General features: G+C 44.3%; 1 protein-coding gene across 3 annotated transcripts; it reads left to right on the plus strand.

The window, feature by feature from the left end:
• The first annotated feature begins 66 nt into the window (after window positions 1–66).
• On the plus strand, window positions 67–25,633 carry tmem199 (transmembrane protein 199). Of its 3 annotated transcripts, none has more exons than XM_059973749.1 (7): window positions 72–205; window positions 2,537–2,763; window positions 4,107–4,180; window positions 12,400–12,489; window positions 12,897–12,936; window positions 18,274–18,386; window positions 19,080–25,633. In XM_059973749.1, the coding sequence occupies exons 2-7, from the start codon at window positions 2,580–2,582 to the stop codon at window positions 19,173–19,175; spliced, it is 597 nt and encodes a 198-aa protein (XP_059829732.1). In that variant the 5' UTR covers window positions 72–205; window positions 2,537–2,579; the 3' UTR covers window positions 19,176–25,633. The 3 variants fall into 3 exon arrangements, with proteins under 3 accessions (XP_059829734.1, XP_059829732.1, XP_059829733.1); XM_059973750.1 differs by having other exon boundaries at window positions 144–205; window positions 2,570–2,763; XM_059973751.1 differs by lacking the exon at window positions 18,274–18,386 and having other exon boundaries at window positions 67–205; window positions 2,570–2,763.
• Window positions 25,634–25,857: the final 224 nt, after the last annotated feature.

A 25,857-nucleotide genomic window follows, 5' to 3' on the forward strand; every position in this document is an offset into this window, starting at 1 on the left:
AAGATGGCGGCAGTTGCCATGGCGATGGGCCTAGCGCGGCCTGCAGCCTGCGCCTGAAGTTTCTGCAAGGTCAGAGCTCGGGGCTGCATCCGTTTCCTCGCCGGGGTTTAAACCTGCTGCTTACATTTGGTGTAATTTTACAGATTATGTAAGGACGCTTTTCTGACTTCTGCCCCAGACGCGAGTCAAATCCTCCCGATAACAGGTAAACCTCCGCCGTGGCCGGACTAAGCAGGCGATGCCCAGCCAGTCGGTCAGAGTCGGTGAAGTAGCAGAATTAATGCTTCACGCTGCAGACCCTTCATCTGGCACCGGACTCAGAGTGAGGGGTTGGGGGTAGGGTTAGACGGAGTGAGGGACTAGGATGGGGGTGGGGGGTGTTGGGAATGGAGGGAGAGTGAGAGGCCGGGAACAGGGACAGTGTAGTGAGTTGGTAATGTTGGCGGGCAGTGGGCTAAGTGGGATGAGGAGCGTAGCTGGAGGACGAGAAGACATTGCATTGGGTGCAGATTTGAAGCATTTTCTTTACTTCTCCATAGATGCTGCCTGGCTTCTGAGTGCTTGCTGTATTTCCTCGTGTTCGCTACCATAAAGTATTGTTTAATTTCTCTGCATTTCCATATTTACTTTCATCACAGACTAATTTCATTTGGCCTATTAGAGCCATATCCATGTATACCTTGTCTATTGCGTCTATCTATATGCCTCTTAAACATAGTGATTCCACCATAATGTCTTCTAGTATTCTAGATATCAATCACTCTTTGCAAAATAAAAATTATCCCTAAAGTTCCTTTTTTAACATTTCACTGTGTTTCAATGTACATGTGATGCATTAGGGTTGTTTTTGATACCAGCACTTGTCTAACTGCATTACAGTTTCTCTGTAACTGTAACACTATATTTGTTATTTTTACTTTTGTGTTATCTTAAAGTACTTATCTTTGGAGTGGCTTGATTAAAAAATTAAAATCAACCTCAGAAAGACAGCGACCATTATTAAGGACTCCCATCACCAAGGGCATGCCCTCTTCTCATTGTTATAATCAGGTAGGAGGTACAGAATCCTGAAGGCACACACTCAGCGATTCAGGGACAGCTTCTTCCCCTCTGCCGTCCGATTTCTAAATGGACATTGAACCTGCGAACACTACCTCACTTTTAAAATATATATTATTTCTGTGTTTGCACTATTTTAATTTATTTAATATACATATATATTTTAATAGATTCATTTTTTTCTTTCTCTATTATTATTTCTCTATTGAACTGCTGCTGCTAAGTTAACAAATTTCACGATGCATGCCAATGATAATAAATGTGATTCTGACTGGCTAAGCACAGCTCCAATGCCATTCTTAACTTTGCTGATGACACCACTGATATAGGCTGAATCAAATGTGGTGATGAATTGGAGAGAGATTGAGAATCTGGCTGAGGGGTGCCACAGCAACAACTTCCCACTCACTGTCAGCAAGATCAAAGAGCTGATTATTGACTTCGGCAGAAGGAAACCAAAGGTCCATGAGTCAGTCCTCATCAGGGGATCATATTGGAGAGGGTTAGCAACTCTGCATTCCTTGGTGTTATTATTTTGGACAGCCTGTCCTGGGATCAACATGTAAGTGTAATTACGAAGAAAGCACGGCAGCACCTCTACTTCCTTAGGAGTTTTCAGAGATTCAGCTTGGTATCTAAAACTTTGACAAACTTATATAGATGTGTAATGGAGAGTATATTGACTAGTTACAACATAGCCTGGTATGAAAACACCAATGTCCTTGAACAGAAAATCTGACCAAAGGTAGTGGATATGGCCCAGTCCCATCATGTGTAGATGTGAGCACATCTACATAGAGCGGTGTCACGGGAACACAGCATCCATCATCAGGATACCCCACAACATAAGTCACGCACTCTTCTTGCTGCAGCAATCAGAAGGAAGGTACAGGACCTCAGGACTCACACCACCAGGTTCAGGAACAATTATTACCCCTCAACCATCAGGCGCTGGAGCAAAAGGGGATAACTTCACTCAGCTTCACCTGTCCTATCACTGAAAATGTTCCCACAACCTATGAGCTCACTTTCAAGGACTCTTTATTTCATGTTCTCAATATTTATTGTTTATTTATTTATTACTATTATTTCTTTCATTTTGTATTTGCATGGTTTGTTTTTTTTTGTACACTGGTTCTGCCCAAGTTCGTGCAGTCTTTCATTGATTCTGTTACGGTTATTCTATTGTGGATTTATTGGGTATGCCTGCAAGAAATAAATCTTGGAGTTGTATATGGTGACATAACTGTACTTTGATAATAAATTTACTTTGGACTTGTGAACAAGCTGCTACAGACAGCGATGGGAATTGAACCCTGATGTTCTGACAGTTGGCACTGCAAAGCATTACTCTAACCTCTATGCTACATGCTGCCCCCTTTAAGTGTATCTGAGTACCTGTGACAGTAGTAAACCCATTTTGGAAATTACTCATTCTACCTTCTGCTTTGCTTGGTGTTAATGCACTTGTGACCAGCTCTTCCAGATTTCCACTCTGGTCTGCTCACAGTTCAACATCCATGGCGTGTGCTCTTCAAGTGAGGGAGAGCTTCCTCCAACAGCTCGGCCTTGCGATGAAAGAGGGTCATTCTCTGCCAATGGACCTGCACTCTGAACTGGAATCCTGCTTCACAGGAACAAAGCCCACCCCTACAGTTCCTTTCAGCCTCCTGAGAAAACTCCACAGATTCTTACAAAAAGAAGGCAAGTAATCTGGGACCAGAATAATGGTGTTAACTGGTTCCTGTTAACTCTTGGTCTAGGGACTCTTAGATAGGCACACAGATGAAAGAAAAATGGAGAGCTATGTGGGAGGGAAGGGCAAGATTGATTTTGGAGTAGGTTAAAAGGCTGGCACAATATTGTGGGCTGAAGGGCCTGTACTATGTTGTAATGTTCTTTTGTTTCTATAAAAGTCTGGTGTTTAATTCCATTATTCTCTGTGATATGCTTTTGGGACATAGGAAATTCAGTAGCTGTGTTATTTTGGTGTTTGTATAGCGAGCACGCACTGAGCATTCACCTCAGTATTTGTCAACCTCTTCCTGTACAACTCCAAATGACCCTCAAAACTTAGATATTGGTGTAAAATTCAGATGTGGTAGGTACTTTATAAATATGAGCTTACAGTTTTTCAATGGCTCACAGTCACAGCGTCAATCCAGTCGATGTAGTGTCCTCAACCTCCCTGTAATATTGTCCCTGGAGGGAAGTATAGGGGGGATGCCAGAGATAGTTTTTTTTTAACACAGTTGTGGGTCCATGGAACATGCTGCCAAGGATGGTGGTAGACAGCAGATATAGGAGGGTCATTTAAGAAAATCTTAGATGGGCACATGGATGACAGAATTGGAGGGCTATGTAGGAGGGAAGGGTTAGATTGATCTTAGAGTAGGTTAAATAGTCGTCACAACATTGTGGGTTGAATGGTGTACAATATGCTGAAATGTTCTATGTTGTATGAATACCAAACTGCACTGTTGTCCCTCTGACAGTTCGGTGCTTCCTTAGTACTGCCTCTTCCACAGAAAACCAGCAACCTTTGTAAAGCCTCGTTCCCCCACTCCTCCATCCCTCCCTCAGCACTCTACTGCTCACACTGATGCTCTCCCTCACTTGATATCGCACCTTAGTACAGTACTGCTTTCTTCCAGCCCCTCTGTCCCTTACAGCCACCAGGGTGCTGATCTTGGACCTGTCACCACCTCAGGCAGGGTGGCATTCCCTCAGAGACCTGACAAAGGGTCTCGGCCCGAAACTTTGACTGCTCATTTCCACAGATGCTGCCTGACCTGCTGAGTTCCTCCAGCTTGTTGTACGTGTTGCTTTGACCCCAGCATCTGCAGTGTACTTTGTGTTCATTATTTCTTTATATTGCATTATTTATTTGTTTTGTAATTTATAATTTTATGTCCTGGCACTGTACTGCTGCCGCAATAACAACAAATTTCACATTAAAAGAGACATTGCTAAAGCTGAATCTGATACTGACCGGTGTTTTCAATAGCCCTTGCTGAGCTGTGATGGTTTGTGTGCTTTATTTGCAGGCTTCCCAGTATATCTTCATGAACTTCTGGAGGGAGCAGAAATATTTACACCAGAGGTGAAGTTGCCCCAGAGGGTGAGTATAAAATATGGGAAGAGGCTACTGAGGGAGGATGGTGGTGGTGGAATGCTGTCCTTAACCTAGCACAGGTTTCTGCTGTGGACACTGATCTATGCAAGTCTCCCACTCACTGGTGCCACATTGCCCTCAGGGAACGTGTGACTAGGTCATTTGGTCCTTACTGCTTGCTCCACCAGTCACATTGGGATTTCAGCACTGCTTTCTGAACCATCCCCATATTCTCTTGAAGCTATAAGTATCCAAAACCTGTTCATCTCTGCCTTCAATGTGATCAGTAACTGAATCTCTGGTGCCCTATTGGACAGAGAAATACAAAGATTCACTATCTTCTGAGAGAGGACATTCCTTCTTACCTCCTGTACTGAACGACCGATTTCTTACTCAAGAGTCTGTGTATACATCCTGGCTACACCAAAAGACATCCCTGCATCTACCCTAAGCTACACACACAAAATGCTGAAGGAACTCAGCAGGTCAGGCAGCATCTAAGGAGGGGAATAAACAGTCGATGTTTAGGGCCGAGACCTTTCTTCAGGTGGTACACTGAGGAATGTTGGGAAATAGAGGGATCTTGAGGTTCAAGCCCGTAGTTCTCTGGAAGTGACAACACTGCTGGTTTAGGTGGTGAAGAAGTATGCGTGCCTTCAACGGTTGGATGGGACTACAACTAGGGATCAAGGGTTAAGGGTGAAAGGTGAAGTTTCATTGTCGTATCTATCCCTCGAGGTCAAGGACGATGGTCTTCGTTCCATACAGAGCAAAGATGCCTGTGCATGTAGTTGTTTGACATGTACTTGATGTTGCACTCCAAGAAGCACACAATTCTTCACAAATCAACCAACTGTGATGATTGGAGCTGATGGATTTGTTGCAGCCTTCATCCCCCCTTCACAGCCATTGAGTTCAAAGTAACTTTGTCCGCCTGTTCCACCATTGAGGTCTTGGTCAGATTGTTATTTGTCAGGGACCTCACCCTCGATTTTACCACCATGGGAGACCCTACCAGAAGCATCGCTCTCAGGATCTCAGGACCACACAAGCTTCTCCACCACAACAAGGTGACAATCCACAGAGAAGAAAGGTGAAGTTAAAGGGAAAAATGAGGGGAAGTTCTTCATTCAGAGGGTCAAGAGAGAGTGAAATGAGCTGCCAGCACAAGTGGTGCATGTGAGCTCGATTTCAACGTTTGAGAAGTTTGGATAGGTATGTGTAGGGATATGGAGGGCTATGGTCCTAGTGCCAGTCAATGGGGCTAGGCAGTTTAAATAGTTACGGCATAGACTAGATGGGCCAATGGTACTGATTCGGTGCTGTACTTCTCTGAGGCTATAAGTTGTCCAATTTGTTGTTTTATGGCAGCAGTACAGTGCAATACATAAAAAATTACTGTAAGTTACAGTAAGAAGTATAAAAACAAAAAGTAAGTCATGGAAAAAGGGAGCAGAATAGTGAGAGTGTTCATGGGTTCATTGCTTGTTTAGAAATCTGATGGCAGAAGGAAAGAGGCTGTTCCTAAAATATTGAGTATGTGTCTAGCTTCCTACAGTTTATATAGTTCTATATAAGAAGCGAGGCAGAGACAGCTCGATAGCCAGAATTGTTTCACTCATGGTAGAACATAGAATAGTACAGCACATTATAGGCCCTTCGGCCCACAATGTTGTGCCAACCCTCAAACCCCGCCTCCCAAATAACCCCCCACCTTAAATTCCTCCATATATCTGTCTAGTAATCTCTTAAACTTCACTAATGTATCTGCCTCCACCACTGACTCAGGCAGTGCATTCCACGCACCAACCACTCTGAGTGAAAAACCTTCCTCTGCTATCCCCCTTGAACTTCCCTCCCCTTACCTTAAAGTCATGTCCTCTTGTACTGAGCAGTGGTGCCCTGGGGAAGAGGCGCTGGCTATCCACTCTGTCTATTCCTCTTAATATCTTGTACACCTCTATCATGTCTCCTCTCACCCTCCTTCTCTCCAAAGAGTAAAGCCCTAGCTCCCTTAATCTCTGATCATAATCCATACTCTCTAAACCGGGCAGCATCCTAGTAAATCTCCTCTGTACCCTTTCCAATGCTTCCACATCCTTCCTATAGTGAGGTGACCAGAAATGGACATAGTACTCCAAGTGTGGCCTAACTAGAGTTTTATAGAGCTGCATCATTACATTGCGTCTCTTAAACTCTATCCCTCGACTTATGAAAGCTAACACCCCATAAGCTTTCTTAACTACCCTATCTACCTGTGAGGCAACTCTCAGGGATCTGTGGACATGTACCCCCAGATCCCTCTGCTCCTCCACACTATCAAGTATCCTGCCATTTACTTGGATTTTGTCCTTCCAAAGTGTACCACCTCACACTTCACTGGGTTGAACTCCATCTGCCACTTCTCACCCCACTTCTGCATCCTATCAATGTCTCTCTGCAATCTTCGACAATCCTCTACACTATCTACCACACCAACAACCTTTGTGTCGTCTGCAAACTTGCCAACCCACCCTTCTACCCCCACATCCAGGTCGTTAATAAAAATCACAAAAAGTAGAGGTCCCAGAATAGATCCTTGTGGGACACTACTAGTAACAACTCTCCAATCTGAATGTACTCCCTCCACCACGACGCAAACCAATTCTGAATCCACCTGGCCAAACTTCCCTGGATCCCATGCCTTCTGACTTTCTGAATAAGCCTATCGTGTGGAACCTTGTCAAATGCCTTACTAAAATCCAGGTAGATCACATCCACTGCATTACCCTCATCTATATAACCATATAACAATCACAGCATGGAAACAGGCCATCTATGCCCTCCTAGTCCGTGCCAAACTCTTAATCTCACCTAGTCCCACCTACCCGCACTCAGCCCATAACCCTCCACTCCTTTTCTGTCCATATACCTATCCAATTTTACCTTAAATGACACAACTGAACTGGCCTCTACTACTTCTACAGGAAGCTCATTCCACACAGCTATCACTCTCTGAGTAAAGAAATACCCCCTCGTGTTTCCCTTAAACTTCTGCCCCCTAACTCTCAAATCATGTCCTCTCATTTGAATCTCCCCTACTCTCAATGGAAACAGCCTATTCACGTCAACTCTATCTATCCCTCTCAAAATTTTAAATACCTCGATCAAATCCCCCCTCAACCTTCTACGCTCCAATGAATAGAGACCTAACTTGTTCAACCTTTCTCTGTAACTTAAGTGCTGAAACCCAGGTAACATCCTAGTAAATCGTCTCTGCACTCTCTCTAATTTATTGATATCTTTCCTGTAATTCGGTGACCAGAACTGCACACAATATTCTAAATTTGGCCTTACCAATGCCTTGTACAATTTTAACATTACATTCCAACTTCTGTACTCAATGCTTTGATTTATAAAGGCCAGCGTTCCAAAAGCCTTCTTCACCGCCCTATCTACATGAGACTCCACCTTCAGGGAACTATGCACTGTTATTCCTAGATCTCTCTGTTCCTCTGCATTCCTCAATGCCCTACCATTTACCCTGTATGTTCTATTTGGATTATTCCTGCCAAAATGTAGAACCTCACACTTCTCAGCATTAAACTCCATCTGCCAACGTTCAGCCCATTCTTCTAACCGGCATAAATCTCCCTGCAAGCTTTGAAAACCCACCTCATTATCCACAACACCTCCTACCTTAGTATCATCAGCATACTTACTAATCCAATTTACCACCCCATCATCCAGATCATTTATGTATATTACAAACAACATTGGGCCCAAAACAGATCCCTGAGGCACCCCGCTAGTCACCGGCCTCCATCCCGATAAACAATTATCCACCACTACTCTCTGGCATCTCCCATCTAGCCACTGTTGAATCCATTTTATTACTCCAGCATTAATACCTAACGATTGAACCTTCTTAACTAACCTTCCATGTGGAACTTTGTCAAAGGCTTTGCTGAAGTCCATATAGACTACATCCACTGCCTTACCCTCGTCAACATTCTTCGTAACTTCTTCAAAAAATTCAATAAGGTTTGTCAAACTTGATCTTCCACGCACAAATCCATGCTGGCTACTCCTAATCAGATCCTGTCTATCCAGATAATTATTAATACTATCTCTAAGAATACTTTCCATTAATTTACCCACCACTGATGTCAAACTGACAGGTCTATAATTGCTAGGCTTACTTCTAGAACCCTTTTTAAACAATGGAACCACATGAGCAATACGCCAATCCTCCGGCACAATCCCCGTTTATTTCTTAAAAGCGCCAGTACTTCCACCTCTTTAATTGTCATAGGTTCCATAACTTCCTTACTTGTTTCCCACACCTTACACAATTCAATATCCTTCTCCTTAGTGAATACCGAAGAGAAGAAATCATTCAAAATCTCTCCCATCTCCCTCAGCTCCACACATAGCTGACCACTCTGATTCTCTAAGGGGCCAATTTTATCCCTCACTATCCTCTTGCTTTTAATATAACTGTAGAAACCTTTTGGATTTACTTTCACCTTATTTGCTAAACCAACCTCGTATCTTCTTTTAGCTTTTCTAATCTCTTTCTTAAGATTCCTTTTACATTCTTTATATTCCTCGAGCAATTCCTTTATTCCATGCTGCCTATATCTATTGTAGATATCCCTCTTTTTCCGAACCAAATTTCTAATATCCCTTGAAAACCATGGTGCTTTCAAACCTTTAACCTTTCCTTTCAACCTAACAGGAACATCAAGATTCTGTACCCTCATAATTTCACCCTTAAATGACCTCCATTTCTCTATTACATCCTTCCCATAAAACAACTTGACCCAATCCACTCTCTCTAAATCCCTTCGCATCTCCTCAAAGTTAGCCTTTCTCCAATCAAAAATCTCAACTCTAGGTCCTGTCCTGTCCTTCTCCATAATTATATTGAAGCTAATGCTATTGTGATCACTGGACCCGAAGTGCTCCCCAACACATACATCTGTCAGCTGACCTATCGCATTCCCTAACAGGAGATCCAATGCCCCATCTCTAGTCAGTACTTCTATGTATTGTTGCAAAAAACTATCCTGCACACATTTCACAAACTCTAAACCATCCAGCCCTTTTACAGAATGAGCTTCCCAGTCTACATGTGGAAAATTAAAATCTCCCACAATCACCACCTTGTGTTTACTACAAATATCTGCCATCTCCTTACACATTTGCTCTTCCAACTCACGCTCCCCATTAGGTGGCCTATAATACACTCCTATCAGTGTTATTACACCCTTCCCATTCCTCAATTCCACCCAAATAGTCTCCCTAGAGGAGCTCTCTAATCTATCCTTCCAAAGCACCGCCATAAGATTTTCTAGGACAAGCAATGCACCACCTCCTCCTCTGGCCCCTCCTACTCTATCACACCTGAAGCAACTAAATCCAGGAATATTTAGTTGCCAATCACACCCTTCCTGCAACCATATTTCACTAATAGCTACAACATCATAATTCCGGGTATCAATCCACGCTTTAAGCTCATCCACCTTTCTTACAATGCTCCTAGCATTAAAATAGATACATTTAAGATACTCTCCACCTCCTCCTCTCTTTTCATCCCTAAGAATGCATTTAAATTTATTATCCTTTTCTTTCTTCTCCCCTACATCTTCGGGCTGAGCGCATCCCTTCTCCATCACCTGCCTTTCCTCCCTCACACACCGTCTATTTACTTGCTCTACTGGTGAACTAACCTCCTCTCCCATGGTTTCCTCAAATTGATTCCCGCCCCCCCCCCCCCATCTTACTAGTTTAAAGTCTGCCCTGTAGCCCTAGCAAACCTCCCCGCTAGGATATTGGTCCCCCCAGGATTCAAGTGTAACCTGTCCTTCTTGAACAGGTCACGCCTGCCCCAGAAGAGGTCCCAATGATCCAAAAACTTGAATCCCTGCCCCCTGTTCCAATCCCACAGCCACGCATTCATCCTCCACCTAATTCCATTCCTACTCTCACTGTCGCGTGGCACAGGCAGTAATCCCGAGATTACTACCTTTGCGGTCCTTCTTCTTAACTGCCTTCCTAACTCCCTATACTCTCGTTTCAGGACCTCTTCCCCTTTCCTACCTATGTCATTGGTACCTACATGTACCACGACCTCTGGCTCCTCACCCTCCCACTTCAGGATATCTTGGACACGATCAGAAACGTCCCGAACCCTGGCACCAGGGAGGCAAATTACCATCCGGGACTCCCAATCACCTCCACAGAACCGCCTGTCTGAACCCCTGACTATCGAGTCCCTTATTACTATGGTCCTCTTTCTTCTATCCTACCCTTCTGAGCTACAGGGCCGTCCTCTGTGCCGGAGGCCCAGCCACTGTCACTTCCACCAGGAAGGCTGTCCCCCCCAACAACAGTACTCAAACATGAGTACTTATTGTCAAGTCACCTGGTCACCTCCTCAAAGAACTCTATCAGGCTTGTTAGGCATGATCTGCCCTTCACAGAGCCATGCTTACTGTCCCTGATCAGACCATGATTCTCTAAATGCCCATTGATCCTATCTCTAAGAATCTTTTCCAACAGCTTTCCTACCACAGACGTAAGGCTCCCTGGTCTATAATTACCTGGACTATCCCTACTAGCTTTTTTGAACAAGGGGACAACATTCGCCTCCCTCCAATCCTCCGGTACCATTCCCGTGGACAACGAGGACATAAAGATCCTAGCCAGAGGTTCAGCAATCTCTTCCCTTGCCTCGTGGAGCAGCCTGGGGAATATTCCGTCAGTCCCCGGGGACTTATCCGTCCTAATGTATTTTAACAACTCCAACACCTCCTCTCCCTTAATATCAACATGCTCCAGAACATCAACCTCACTCATATTGTCCTCACCGTCATCAAGTTCCCTCTCAGTGGTGAATACCGAAGAGAAGTATTCATTGAGGACCTCACTCACTTCCACAGCCTCCAGGCACATCTTCCCACTTTTTTCTCTAATTGTTCCTACCTTCACTCCTGTCATCCTTTTGTTCTTCACATAATTGAAGAATGCCTTGGGGTTTTCCTTTACCCTACTCACCAAGGCCTTCTCATGCCCCCTTCTTGCTCTTCTCAGCCCCTTCTTAAGCTTTCTTGCTACCCTATATTCCTCAATAGACCCATCTGATCCTTGCTTCCTAAACCTCATGTATGCTGCCTTCTTCCACCTGACTAGATCTTCCACTTCACTTGTCACCCATGGTTCCTTCACCCAACCATTCTTTATCATCCTCACCGGGACAAATTTATCCCTAACATCCTGCAAGAGATCCTTAAACATTGACCCCATGTCCATAGTACATTTCCCTGCAAAAACATCATCCCAATTCACATCCGCAAGTTCTAGCCTTATAGCCTCATAATTTGCCCTTCCCGAATTAAAAATTTTCCTGTCCTCTTTGATTCTATCCTTTTCCATGATAATGCTAAAGGTCAGTGAGTGGTGATCACTGTCCCCCAGATGCTCACCCCCTGACAGATCAGTGACCTGACCCGGTTCGTTACCTAATACTGGATCTGGTTTGTCATTCCCCCTAGTTGGACCTAGTAGGAGGCCCTAGTAGTCCTCCTAGTAGGAGGAGGCTCTTTGCCTCATTGGGTCAGTAGTTGTAGTTGTCCTGCACCTTGGGTGTCACATTGCTGAGCCAGTTTCTGTCAAATGTTTTGCAGTGCTGGATGCTTCTGGCAATGGGCAGTGTGGTGGCCCATAGCTCAGACTGCCCGAGTATTCTCTGTCCTGAGTGGATGTCCAAACAGAATTACCTGTTTGATGTCACTGAACCTTTGGCTTGGGAGCAGGTGAATTCTCATCCAGTGCTTCCTTGCCATGGCCCACCAGTGGGTAACCACTCCCGCCAGCAGAGAGAAAGTGAGAGTGCTCTTTAGGATGAGAACTACCTTATACACAAGCACGTTCTTGCATTGCATTTTCACTATGTAATAAATGAGCTGATCCTGGCCTGGGCATTGCCTTGCAAAACCCACAGACGTTTTACCGGGGTTGCTGCACAGTGGGCCACCAGCCTCGGCTCCTTGAATGTCTGTGCTGAAGACCAGATGAAACCAGGCATGATTCCAGCCCAGCACCCCTGTGCTTTGTGCACTCTCTGTTAATGAGCAGCGGCATTCAAAAAAGAGCTGACACTCTCGAGGGATCATGTTAGAGGGTTTCAGTTGTAAAATGTTAAAGATCCTCTTCTTACATCATATCCCTGTCTCTTCCAGAACCCTGAGCTGGTGGCCAGACTGGAAAAGATCAAAGCAAAGTTGGCAAATGAGGAGTACAGACGGATTACCAAAAATGTCAATTGCCAGGTGCTGTTGTCTTTACCAGGGGCTTATTTATTTATTTAGGGTACAGTGTGGAGTAGGACCCCCTCAAGCTGCACTGCCCAGCAACCTACGATTTCACCCTGGCCTAATCACAGGACAATTTAAAATGACCAATTAACCTACTGACTGGGGCTTCTTTACACTGTGGGAGGAAACTGGAGCACCAGAAGAAAACCCACATGCACACAGGAAGGAATACAAGCTTGTTTATAGAGAACACTGGAGTTGAACTCCAAACTGAACCGTGACACCCCGAGGTGTAATAGTGTTGTGCTAACTGCTAGGCTACCATAGCGCCCTTTGTCCTGTTGTCCTGTGCTGGTCCAGGAGAAGGGCCACTTGGCTGCAGCTTTGTGATAACATCCTTTTTGTTTGTTTGTTCCGAGCAGATAAACCAACATGGTACTCTGGGAGATTTGGCCAGGCAAGGTGAGTGGCTAAAGGCTTTCCTCAGCATCCGAATGGATCTTAACAGAAGGCAGGACCCAATGTGGGAAAAAAGTGGGAGATCTGTGCAATATGTGCAAACTGCAAATTCATCCAGCAAGTTGTGCATCATCTATGGAGGGGAATAAACAGTCAACATTTTGAGCCAATCTTGGGCCAACTGTTCATTCCCCTCTATAGATGCTGCCTGACATGCTGAGTTCCTCCACCATTTTCTGTGTTACTCTGGATTTCCAGTCTATGCAGAATATCTTGTGTGTAGGATCTTAGTAGGTCAGGCAGCACTGGCAAAAGAGAGGCCAATTATCATTTAGGTGTAATGGGCCCGAGGTTTTGAGGAAGGATCTGTTACAAGAATCACCTTTTGTAATAATGACCAGGAAAGCACAGAGAGAATCAGTAAGTACCAATAAATACCTTTATTGTCTCAACAGAAGAACATGTGAGTTTACACATGCTACTGTTTTCCTTGACCTTCCAACAACGGTCAAAGAATAAAAAATATAATACCAGTTATTAAACAACCCACACAAAATACTGGTGGAACGCAGCAGGCCAGGCAGCATCTATAGGAAGAAGCACTGTCGACGTTTCAGGCTGAGACCCTTTGTCAGGACAGTCCTGACAAAGGGTCTTGGCCCAAAACGTTGACAGTGCTTCTTCCTGTAGATGCTGCCTGGCCTGCTGCATTCCACCAGCATTTTGTGTTGCTTGAATTTCCAGCATCTGCAGATTTCCTCGTGTTTACCAGTTATTAAGTAGTTTTTCTGCCGGCCACGTGTTCCTCACGGTCCTGTTTTGAATCTTTACGTGTCCACAGGGTACCTTACAGCCACGATAGTTGGTCTTGAGTTACAGCTGCCAGCACCCTTGAACTGTCTGCTTTCATATTTATTCCTTACCAATTCAAATGTAGCAATTCAGTGTCATTGGACCTTTTACACTTTTTTTTTGGCTCTGCTCCAAGCCCTCTTCCCAGCAAGTGACAGTCAGTAATTTATGGCTGTGTTCTCAATCAACAGCCAGCTTGAATCACGCAGCACAGGTTCATATTCCAACAGTCAAAAACCCGCTGGTTGTATCCAACCAAGAACACCTCACAAATAATTTCTTATTTGGAAATTATCCCTAGTTCAGCAGATTACCTGAGGCATCACTGTGTCGACTTTAAATCACTGATTAAGCCAAGCATCGAACTCACAAAATGGAGAACACAGTCTCTTCATAAAATGGCAGCCTTCATCTCCTCCCTCATAGCAAGAACAAAAGCAATTGATCTGTCTGCTTCCACTGTCCTTGATTCATTTGAATTCACTGATTTGAAGACTGTAGTTCTTACTGGCCAACAGATCCCAGACCTGAAACCTGAACTGGTTTCTCCTTCCACAGGTGCTATCTGACTGGCCAAGTTCTTCCAGTGTTTGTATTTGCTTTAGATCCAAGAATCTGCAGTTTTCTTTGTTTTCTGATGTGATACGAGTTGGTCACCCTGCCAATGGACCTGCACTTGTTGACCGGTCTCATTCAGTGTGACTGGGGCCGCTGAGGGTTTGTTGGTCAGCTGGAACTCATTGAAAGGTTATACTGTGATTGGAGGCATCCAAGGGGTTGGGGTGATGCAAGGGGAGCTTTATTCATCCGATGATTGTACACATTGACCAACACTGATTGGACAGTCCAGTCATCACAGGTTAAGCACAATTCTCTGAATCCTTTGGAGTTCAGAAGATGAGGGGATGATCTTATTGAATGTAAGATCCTGAGAGAGTTTGATGGGATAAATGTGAGACAGAACAATACAGCACAGGAACAGGCCCTTCAGCCCACAATGTTGTGCTGAACTAAGTTAGTACCCTGTGCCCACTTGAGCCCATATCCCACCATTCTCTGGGATTTTTCCATTAGTGGGACAGCCATGAACAAGGAGACAAGCTTTCAATATATGAGGTTGGTCATTTAAAACCGACATATGTAGGAAGTTCCTCTTGCAGTGGGTAGTAAATGAACATTGTGGGGTCTGGGTCACTAGAAATCTTTTAAATATAGAGTAGGGAGGTAATAGGGTCTGGTCTGGGACAGGCCAGCCATGATTGTATTGAGTAGTGGGCAGGCTTGAGGGGCCAAATGGCTTACTTCTATCTTCTACCCACCTCCCGCATTACAGCCATTTAGCTTACAATAATTTGCCCTATTAGAATTCACAAATACATGCCTGAAGTATGGGATGTAGAACAAAATTCACTCATGGAAAAAGTAAACAAATTTATTTATTTAGATACACAGCACGGGAACAGGCCCTTTCAGCCCAGTGAGGTCCCACTGACTAATTACATCCATATGACCAATTAACCTACTATCCCGTACATCTTTGGAATACAAGAGGAAACCAGAGCACCCAGAGGAAACCCATGTGGTCACAGGGTGTATGTACAACTCCTTACAGACAGCAGTGGAATTCAACCCTGACTGCTGATCACTAATGGTGTTTCAGCACTTGTGTGTGGTGGGGGGATGTGATGTGATGTTTTTCTTTGAACAGTTTCCATGTTTTTCTTAAGTTTTGTGGCTGCCTGTGAGGAAGATGAATCTCAAGGTTGTATACTACATATGTACTTTGATATTTAATACTCTTTGAATCTCTGCAGCCCAAATAAACTACCGTAAATTCCAGTGTATAAGCCGAGAATTTGGCTCTAAATTATGGTCCTAAAATTAGGGGGTCATCTTATACAGAGGGTGCCAACTTTGGAAAAATGAATACTTGGAAGAACGGTTATATTTATTGACTGTTTCTGAGTCAAATACAAAAGAAAATACAAACGCTTATGAAATCTACACAAAAGAAAAGATCTACAAAACATTCTGTTCCTCAATTTACTTGTACACACAGTTGTCGTCAAACATTCAGAGCTTGAAACTCTCACACTCTTCATTATCTGACTCTCTGAAAATGGCATCCCATTCTTCAGCAGTCACCGTACCATTGTAAGGATTGCCAATTTCTGCTTCGACATCATTTGCAGCTTTACTGGCTGCCAAATCTGCATCGTCTTCTTCACAAGGCAAATGATCTTCGGTGCCGTCCAAAACATTGCTGATGCTGCACTTCTTGAAGGCCTTCACAAAGCACTGGGCCTTAATTTCTTCCCACGATTGCACTACCCACTCGCAAACTATAACTAGAGATGGTGCCCTCATATTTCCCGCTGGAGTGGATGACTGATTTTCCAGACATCATCCATTTGTTCCACTGTCGACGCATGAATTCTTTGAATGGTTTGTTTAAACTCCCATCTAGTGGCTGGAGCACGGACGTCAAACCACCGGGGATAACTGCAGTGTCTGTACTTTCAGCTTTCAATGCTGCTTTTGTCTCACCTGACAAGTGCATTTTGAACATGTCCATATAACCATATAACAATCACAGCACGGAAACAGGCCATCTCGGCCCTCCTAGTCCGTGCCGAACTCTTAATCTCACCTAGTCCCACCTACCTGCACTCAACCCATAACCCTCCACTCTTTTCCTGTCCATATACCTATCCAATTTTACCTTAAATGACACAACTGAACTGGCCTCTACTACTTCTACAGGAAGCTCATTCCACACAGCTATCACTCTCTGAGTAAAGAAATACCCCTTCGTGTTTCCCTTAAACTTCTGCCCCCTAACTCTCAAATCATGTCCCAGACAAGTAGCAACTTTTCCTTCCTGAAACCTTCGGGACGTTGATGCCACACCTCTTTAACCCACTTCAAGCAACCTGCTTCGTCCATCCAGCCGCGTTCTTGAACGTAAACAACACCCCACAGGAATTTTTCTTTCTTTGGGAATGTTTTTCTCTTAAAAATCACCATCGGTGGTAGTTTGGTCCCATCAGCCATACATGTTAACACGATTGTAAAATGTTGCTTCTCGTGTCTAGTTGTTTTGACAAGGACTGTTTTCTCCCCCTTCTGATTAACAGTGTGGTTACCAGCAAAAACATAGAACATTGGTGTCTTGTCCATGTTACCAATCAGTGAGAGCGGGTAAGAATGTGCCTTTCAATGCTTGATTAGAAATGATTGGAAGGCCGTAATCTTATTCTCAAGTTCGCTTGGCAACTTCTGAGCAATCTTTGCTTTTTGTCTCAACACAAGATCACGTCTATTCATAAATCGGGTGCACCAACTTCGCTTAGCTTTGAAATTTTCGCTGACCTCACTGTGCTGTTTGGCCCATTTCAACACTTGAACTCGAATCACTTCTCTGGCAACAACGTATCCACACGATCGCTGGTGATTCACCCACTCTAAAAAGTTTTCTTCCAGTTCTGGCCACTGGCATGTTTTCCTGCGGTTTGCACATTTTGTCTTTGGCATTTCCCTCAGTGTGTCCTCTGCCTTTCTCCACTCTCTCTCGCTCTCTCTCGTTTACACTAAACTTCTTAGCAGCTGCAGAATTATTTGTTCCTTTAGCAAAATCAACAACCTTCAGCTTGAAGCCAGCATCATATCGCATTCGTTTTAATCTTTTGTACATGGCGGTCACAAACCGAGTCTGAGTAGACGTACTGATCCCGCCACCCCATATTATGTTTTAACAAGGTTACGATGGGTGCTAAATGGTTTCACGGAGATTACAATTCTGAGGATTCTTTACCATTGGGAACCAATCTAAAACTTCCCTCCCTGATGTATTTATTAAGGATTCACTAATAACGCTCTACAATGTGTAGGCCTGTTTTCTTAGCAGGCACTGGTTCACAAAATTTCCCGGTTCCGGATCCGGCAAAGCTTAGTACCGGCATGTGAGATCTTGTGATCTTTTCTGGTTAAATCAAAAACCTCTACAAAAGGTGTCTGCTTATACAAAGGTAACATGAAAAATCAATTTTTTAACCTTGAAAACAGGAGGGGGGTGTCGACTTATACACCAGAATTTACGGTATTGTTTTTTTCAACTTGCATTTCTTGAAGTGCAGATGAAGGCTTTGTATTAGGGAAGGTCTGGTTCCCCACTGGAACAGTAGGCAGCAGCTCACCCACCCATTCTCTTCCTGATGTCTTGGTGGCAGTAGGGGCATCTCCACAACACAAACTTCATACAAAATCACCTCTGCTGTTGAAGCTCAATGTACATCAGTCATCGAGGAGTTTGTGTGCTGTATCCACACATCCCTAACCTGCCCAGTGTTACTGTAAGAACATTGCTCCAATTTTTCCAGTGCTGTGAGGAGTCTCCTGTGGTTTTGAGGCTTCTGTTGCCTACCTGTGTTAGAGTCGGCCTGCAGACCTCACTGACATGTCCCTCTGCTCTGTGCGTGTGTGTTGCAGTGCGGTCAGTCAAGGCATTGGTGGTGACCATCTTTAACTTCATGGTGACAGTGGGGGCCGCATTCGCCTGTGCCTACCTGGGCAGTCAGTACATTTTCACAGAGCCGGCTGCGGTGAGTGTGGGCATCTGGTGGCAGGAGTGATGTTGTAATGGAGGCTTTGATGAGGAGGGGTTAAGGGGAAAGGTCATGTGGTTGTGGTTTGGAGGTTTGCTGGGGTAGTGTTAATGGACAACTGACCTGAGTGTGTGGCAAATACACTGTTGACGTATGAATGGGCTATCGTCAGACTGACCAATGGACCCCAAGCTCTGCTCTTGCCTCCCTGGACTGAAGAAGAGATGTTTATCCTGATCTGCTTCCAAACTCAGTCTGGACCATCCCGACAGGAGTGTGCATGATCTGGATTTCTAGTGGTACTGAATATTAGCAAGAGAATGGAATATGCATGTGTGTGCAGTATGGGCCTTCAGCCCATCTAGTCCATGCCATACTGTTAATTTCCCTAGTCTCTTAGACTGCACCTGGACCATTGCCCTCCATACACCTCCTGTCCACGTACCCATCCAAACCTCTCAAATGTTGAAATCGTCCAAAGCCACCACTTTGACTAGCAGCTTGTTCTACACTCTCACCACCCTCTGAGTGAAGAGTTCATCCCTCATATTCCCATTAGATATTTCACCTTCCACCCTTAACCCATGACCTCTAGCCTCACCCAGCCTTACTGAATGTGTCTGTTTGTCTGTCTGTCTGAGATGAGCTTGTTCTCTAACTTTTGCCCGTTTCTCTTTCCCTCTGCCACAGTGTGTTGTCAGTGCAGTGATTGTGGCCTCTGTGGTGGGGCTGGCAGAGCTGTACGTGCTCGTGCGGATGATGGAAGGAGAGCTGGGAGAGATGTAGCAGGAGCTTCGATGCAAGTGAGCCCTGGATGAGCTGCAATCCAGTTTCTGTGGCTCTGAGACTTTCTGCCTATAAACCTTGACTTCGTGAATACACAGTGCTGGCGTCCTACAGTTTATAATTCACATGCTCCTGCGCTGTGTGCAAAAGGTCATTTGTTGTTCTACATGTTGTTTTATGGGCATTTAAGGGATAAAGATAAAATTTATTTGTCACATGTACATTGAAACACACAGTGAAATGCATCATTTACATTAAATTGAATCATTGAGGATTATGCTGGGAGGAGCCTGCAAGTGTCACTACACTTCCAGCGGCAACATACCATGCCTACAGCTCACTAATCTTAGCCTGTACGTGTTTGGAATGTGGGAAGAAACCAGAGCACCTGGAAGAAATCCATGCATTGAGGGGGCAAAGGTACAGTGGTGGGAATCACACCCTGATCGGTGATTGCTGTAAAGTGATTGTGCTAACTACTATGTTACTGTGCTGCCTATTTAAGTCAGGGTAATTGAGTCAGTGAGTGCCTGGCCAAATGAGATTGGAGCAATATTCCCTCCCACAACAAACATTGATAAGTAAGTTGTGACTTCTGATGATCTGGCAGTAAGACATAGGAGCAGAATTGGGCAGACCATTTGGTCCATTGAGTCTGCTGCACCATTCCATCAAAGCTGATTTATTATCCTTGTCAACCCCATTCTTATGCCTTCTCCCCATAACCTTTGACTCCCTGATTAATCAAGAACTTAGCAACTTCTGCCTTAAATATTCCCAAATGACTTGTCCTGCACAGCCTTCTGTGGCAATGAATTCCACAGATCCACCACACTTTGGCTAAAGAAATTTTTCCTCATCTCATTTCTAAATGGATATGTCTCAAGTCTGAGCCTTTAGTCCTAGACTACCCCACTGTAGGAAACATCCTCTCGACATCCACTCTATCAAGGCCTTCCAATATTCAATAGGTTGCAAGGAGATCCCCCTCATTCTTCTGAACTCCAGCATTTAGACCCAGAGCCATCAAACACCCCTCATACATTAATGTTTTCATTCCTGGGATATTTTTGGGAACCTCCTTTGGACCGTCTCCAATGCCAACACATTTTTTTCTTAGAGAAGGGGCCTGAAATTGCTCACAATACTCCCAAGTGCAGTATGCCTTATAAGGCCTCAGCATTACGCCCTTGTTTTTGTATTCTAAACCTCAAAATGAATGACTAACATTACATCTTGTATTCTTACCACTGACTCAACATGAAAGTTAGCCTTCGGGACTCCCTTCTGTCAAAGTGTGTGACCATGCACTTCCCTACATTATATTTCATCTGCCATTTCTTTGCCTATTCCCCCAATCTGTCCAAGTCCTTCTGCAGATACCCTGCTTCTCCACCTTCCTTTGTATCATCCGCAAACTTGGCACAAAGCCATAATTTCCTTCATCCAAATCACTGATAATACAACGTAAAAAGAAGCAGTTCCCACACTGCAGAACAGCATTAGACACCAACAGCCAACCAGGAAACTGCTGAAAGATTTTGGCCCAAAACGTTGACTACTTTTTTTCTATAAGTGCTGCCTGGCCTGCTGAGTTCCTCCAGCATTTTGTGTGTGTTGTTCAGAACAGGGCTCCTTTAATGCCACTCTTAGCATCCTGCCAGTCAGCTAATCTTTTAGCCATGCTAGTATCTTTCCCGTAATACCACAGGCTGTTATCTTGTTGAGCAGTGTCATGCTCAGCACCTTGTCAAAGACCTTCTGAAAATGCAAATAAACAACATCCACTTTGTCTATCCTGCCTGTTATTTCCTCAAAGAATTCCAACAGATTTGTCAGGCAAGATTTCCCTTTTAGAAAACTATGCTGTCTTTGGCCTATTTTATCATGTACCTCCAAGTGCCCTGAAACCTCATCCTTAATAATAGATTCCAACATCTTTCCAACCACTGAAGCCAGACTAACTGGCCTATGCTTTTTCTTCTGACTCCCTCTTAAAGAGTGGAGTGAAATTTGCATTTTTTCACTCCTCAGGAACCATTCCAGAACTTAGTGATCCTTGAAAGATCATTACTAATGCCTTCACAAGCTCTTCATCTACCTCTTTCAGAACCCTTGGCTGTTGTCCAACTGGTCCAGATCACTTGTCAACCTTCAAGTTTTTCAGCTTTTCAAGCATCTTCTTCTTAGCAATAGAAACACTTCTGCCCCCTGGCACTCTCACATTTCTGGCATTCTGCTGGTGTCTTCAACAGTGAAGACCGGCACAAAATAATCAATTCCTCCATCATTTCTTTGTGCCCCATTAGTATCTCTCCAGCATCATTTTCTAGTGATCTGATTATCCACTCTCACCTCAGTTTTACTCTTTATTTATCTGAAAAACTTATAGAATCCTCTTTTATACTACAGGCCAGCTTCTCTTTGTATTTCATCTTTTCTCTTTTTATTGCTTGTTTAGTTCCCTTCTATTGGTTTTTAAAAACTTCCCAATCCTCTACCTTCTCACAATTTTTTTTTACAGTGTTACATGCCCTCTCTTTTGCCTTTATGCTGGTTTTGACTTTCCTTGTTAGCCACGTTTGCCTCATCCTCCCTTTAGAATACTTCTTCATCTTTGGGGTGTATCATTCCTGCTCCTTCTAAATGTCCCCCATAAACAACAGCCTTTGCTGTTGTGTCATCATTCCTGCTAATGTCCTTTTCCAATCAACTTTCACCAGCTCCTTTCTCATGCCTCTTTAATTCTCTTTACTGTCATGGTGACACATCTGACATGAGCTTCTCCCTGTCAAACTGCAGGATGAATTCAATCATATTATGATCACTATCTCTAAGGGTTCCTTTATTTTAAGTTCCCTAAACAAGTATGGTTCATTACACAATAGCTGATCCCCTAGTGAGCTCAACCACTAGTTCTAAAAAGCCATCTTCCTGGCTTTCTACAAGTTCCTTCTCATGGGATCCAGCACCAACCCAATTTCCCAATCTACCTGCATATTGAAATCTCCCATGACCCTGTAACATTGCCCTTTTGACATGCATTTTCTATCTCCCATTGCAACCTGTAGCCCACATCCTGACTACTGTTCAGAGGTCTGTATATAATTCAAGGATCTTTTTATCCTTGCAGTTTCTTAACTCTACCCGCAAAGATTCTACATATTTAATTCCTATGTCACCTTGTTTCTTTTTTTACCAACAGAGCCATCCCACCCCTTTTACCTACCTATCTGTCCTTTTGATATAATGTGTATCCTTGGATGTTAAAGTCCCAATCATAACCTTCTTTCAGCCACGGCTTTGAGATGCCCACAACATACCTGCCAATCTAATTGTGTCACATGATCATCCATCTTATTCCATATACTGCATGCATTCAAATATAAGACCTTCAGCCCTGTATTCATCATCACTCTTTTTCATTTTGGCCCCCTGCTGCACTTTAACTAATCCCACTGACTGCAATTTTGTCATCTGCCTATCCTTCCTGAGAGTCTCACTACACACTGCTTCCGCTTGTATACCACCTGCCCCATCCTCTGCCCTATCACTCCGGTTCCTATCCCCTGGCTAAATTAGTTTAAACCCTCCCCAACAGTTCTAGCAAACCTGCCTGCAAGGATATTGGAACCCCTTGAATTCAGGAGTAACCTGTCCCTTTTGTACAGGTCATAACTTCCACAGAAGAGATCGCAATGATCCAGAAATCTGAAACCAGTTCCTCAGTCATGCGTTCATTTGTCAAATCCTCTTATTTTTGCCCTCACTGATGCATACATAGGCAACAATCTAGAGATTACTACCCTGGAGGTCCCGCTTTTCAGCTTTCTCTCTAACTCCTTAAATTATTTCTTCAGCACCTCGTCCTTTTTGCCACCTTGTTCTCGTTTTTCAGTTGGATTTCATTTCACAATTTGTAAAGTTCTGGATCTATTGATCAGAAAGGCTCAAGTCTGGCAGCACTCCTAGAACAGCTCTCCCATCTGCAATGTAACTGAGTATGTGGAAATGCTTTGCACATCAGTCAGCATCTGCGGAAAGAGAGGCCTTTCAATAGACACTGGATTGTATCTGATTGGAGGCAGGAGAGTGCACCAAGCTGTGGATACACTGGGTTGTATTGAGTCCATAATCCACCAACACACTGAGTGTGAGAGGTCACAGCTCCTGTCTGAGTGTGTGAGGGGCTGCTCAACACCAACCCCACACTCCTGGTCTCTGGGCATCCAGACAGAAAGAAGTGGGGGGGGGGGTCACTTGGGGGAATGTGCTTGTTGGTCTGCCCTTGGGTCTGGCCACATTGACCCCTCACAGGTTCCACCAGCAGCTTGGTCAAGGTTTGACCCCAGCCAACTGCTTGCCCCTCTCCTGAGCTTACATCTGTGATTGGGTGCCCCAGAATCTCCTTACAGTACCACGAACTCCATACTGATAGCAGCTGGAATGAAATCCCACTTGTCAACACAGTAAAGCATTACGCTAGCTGCTACACTGCGGTGCAACTCATTCTGGTAAAGTGGAAGGCATATATTGCAGGTTAGTGGCTGTGGGGTGAGGGCAGGGGGGCTGATGACAGGGGTTGGGGGCTATTACCATCAACACACAAGTAAATTCCTTGTGCCCCATGACTGCAGAAGGTTTACATCTGACATCCAACCCGTGCTGAGATGCCAGAGACATGGCAAAGAGCCGTGTAACGCATGAACTTCTCCATTAGAGTTGGGGAAAGCAGAAGGGGGGGGGGGGTTTAAATGCAGGGAATGATCTGTTCCCCAATGACGATGACACTTTCTCAGCAGGGCCTCCTCCCCAGGATGGGGCAACTCCAGCCCCTCACTCCCAGGGTGCAGCACTTCCATGAACTGCTCCTCACCCCTAGGCTGGGGTAACTGAATCTGCCCCAACCACCTCCCTGGTTGTACAGTCCAAATTCATCCCTCACCGATGAAGTGAACTCTTTCTCAGGTCATTTATGGCTCCTTATTCCATCTCCCTCATTCTGCCCCAGGTTCCTGAACCCTCTGGGGCTGGGGACAGTTTCTTCCTGTCTCTTCAGTCTGAGAGGATACTGTTAATGAGATCTGACCCGGCTTCTCCACTCCACGTACATGTCTAAAGCCTCTCAACCAAGGAAATATCCCACACCTCTGCTGGAGCCTTCACACCTTCCCTAATCTGTGGCAGAACTGGACAGGCAACTATAGCCTTGGCTGAACCTGTGTTATACACAGTCCTACACTCTATGCCTCTGTTTGTAATGCCCCGGGCCTACTTCCTGTGCTTGCCCCAACATAATAAAGGCTTCCTTTCCCCTAGCTCTCCATTCCATTCCCCTTACGGATTTCTGTCAGAGAACTTCAAACAGTACAACAGAGTACAGGCCCTTTAACCTTCTCTAAGATCAATCTTACCCTTCCCTCTAATACAACCCTCCATTTTTCTATCATTAATGTACCCATCTAAGACCACCACCCCAGCACACCCGCCACTCTCAGGGTTTAAAAAAAAAGACAACTATCTCTGACATTCTTCCACCCCCTCCAGTTACATTAAAATTACGTCCCCTCATATTAGCCATTTCTACCCTTGGGGATAAAATGTCTCTGGCTGTCCACTCTGCCTATGCCTCTTATCATCTTGTACATCTCCATCAAGTCACCTCTCATTCTCCAAAGAGAAAAGCACTAGTTTGCTCAACTATCCTCATCAGACGTGGTATGTAACCTCTGGTTTATATTGACTCTTCCCCCCCGTCCCCGTCCCCGTCCCCACAAATTATGCCTCCTGCCTGCCTCTTCCACCAGCCTGTCCATGAAGCTTCCAACTGCTGTTCACCCTGCCCGAGGGTTTTTTTGATACATTTATTTTTAGCCTATTAGAAATCTACTGTAAAGAAATCTTAAGGATTGCCTAAGAAAGATATAAATCAGCTGCAGCTTGTTCAAAATACAGCAGGAAGAATCTTAACCAAAAAAAAAATCTGAGCATACCTGATGCAAAATCTGAAAATCTGATGCAATTACAAAGAAAATAACGTGAGGCAAACTGGAAGGTCTTAAAGTTGATAAGTCACCTGGACCAGGTGGACGACATCCCAGAGTCCTGAGAGAGGTTGCTGAAGAGATAACAGATGCATTGGTCATGATCTTTAAAGAATCTCTTGATTTTGGCATGGTCCCGGAGAAATGGAAAATTGCAAATGTCACTCCGCTCTTTGAGAAGGGAGAAAGACGAAAGAGAGGAACACTAAGAAATTTGGTGCTCTTAACGATCTCAATGTTCAGCGGAGAGTGGTCGCTCTGTGTTCTCCTCAAGTCAACAACCACCTCTGTATGTCGTGAGTTTGGAATGGCTATATCTATCAAGTTGTTCTTGCTTGTTTATCCTGTGTATTATATCTGGACGGTTATTATGGAGTGTCCCAGCGGTAATAATAAATTAGTCGTTATATCCTTTCTGGGACTCTGACTCTAAAATCAGACCAGGTTTGTATTTATAGTAAGGTATGGTGTCTTTTATGAGCTTATATTTTAAAGCAAGATTTTGGTGGATGTGATTGTGCCTGTGCAAGTAAACAGATTGAGTTAAACTACTGTAGAAACATAGAAAGCCTACAGCACGATACAGGCCCTTCGACCCACAAAGCTGTGCCAAACATGTCCCTACCTTAGAAATTACC

Source organism: Hypanus sabinus, chromosome 6 (assembly GCF_030144855.1).
Source record: "Hypanus sabinus isolate sHypSab1 chromosome 6, sHypSab1.hap1, whole genome shotgun sequence".
Lineage (NCBI taxonomy): Eukaryota > Metazoa > Chordata > Chondrichthyes > Myliobatiformes > Dasyatidae > Hypanus > Hypanus sabinus.

Excerpts from the sequence above, each read along its gene's own strand:
- tmem199 (XM_059973749.1), top strand. The coding sequence starts at position 2,580 with ATGGCGTGTGCTCTTCAAGTGAGGGAGAGCTTCCTCCAACAGCTCGGC. Across the intron at positions 2,764-4,106 it reads CAGATTCTTACAAAAAGAAG|GCTTCCCAGTATATCTTCAT; the intron begins GCAAGTAATCTG and ends CTTTATTTGCAG. Across the intron at positions 4,181-12,399 it reads AGGTGAAGTTGCCCCAGAGG|AACCCTGAGCTGGTGGCCAG; the intron begins GTGAGTATAAAA and ends TGTCTCTTCCAG.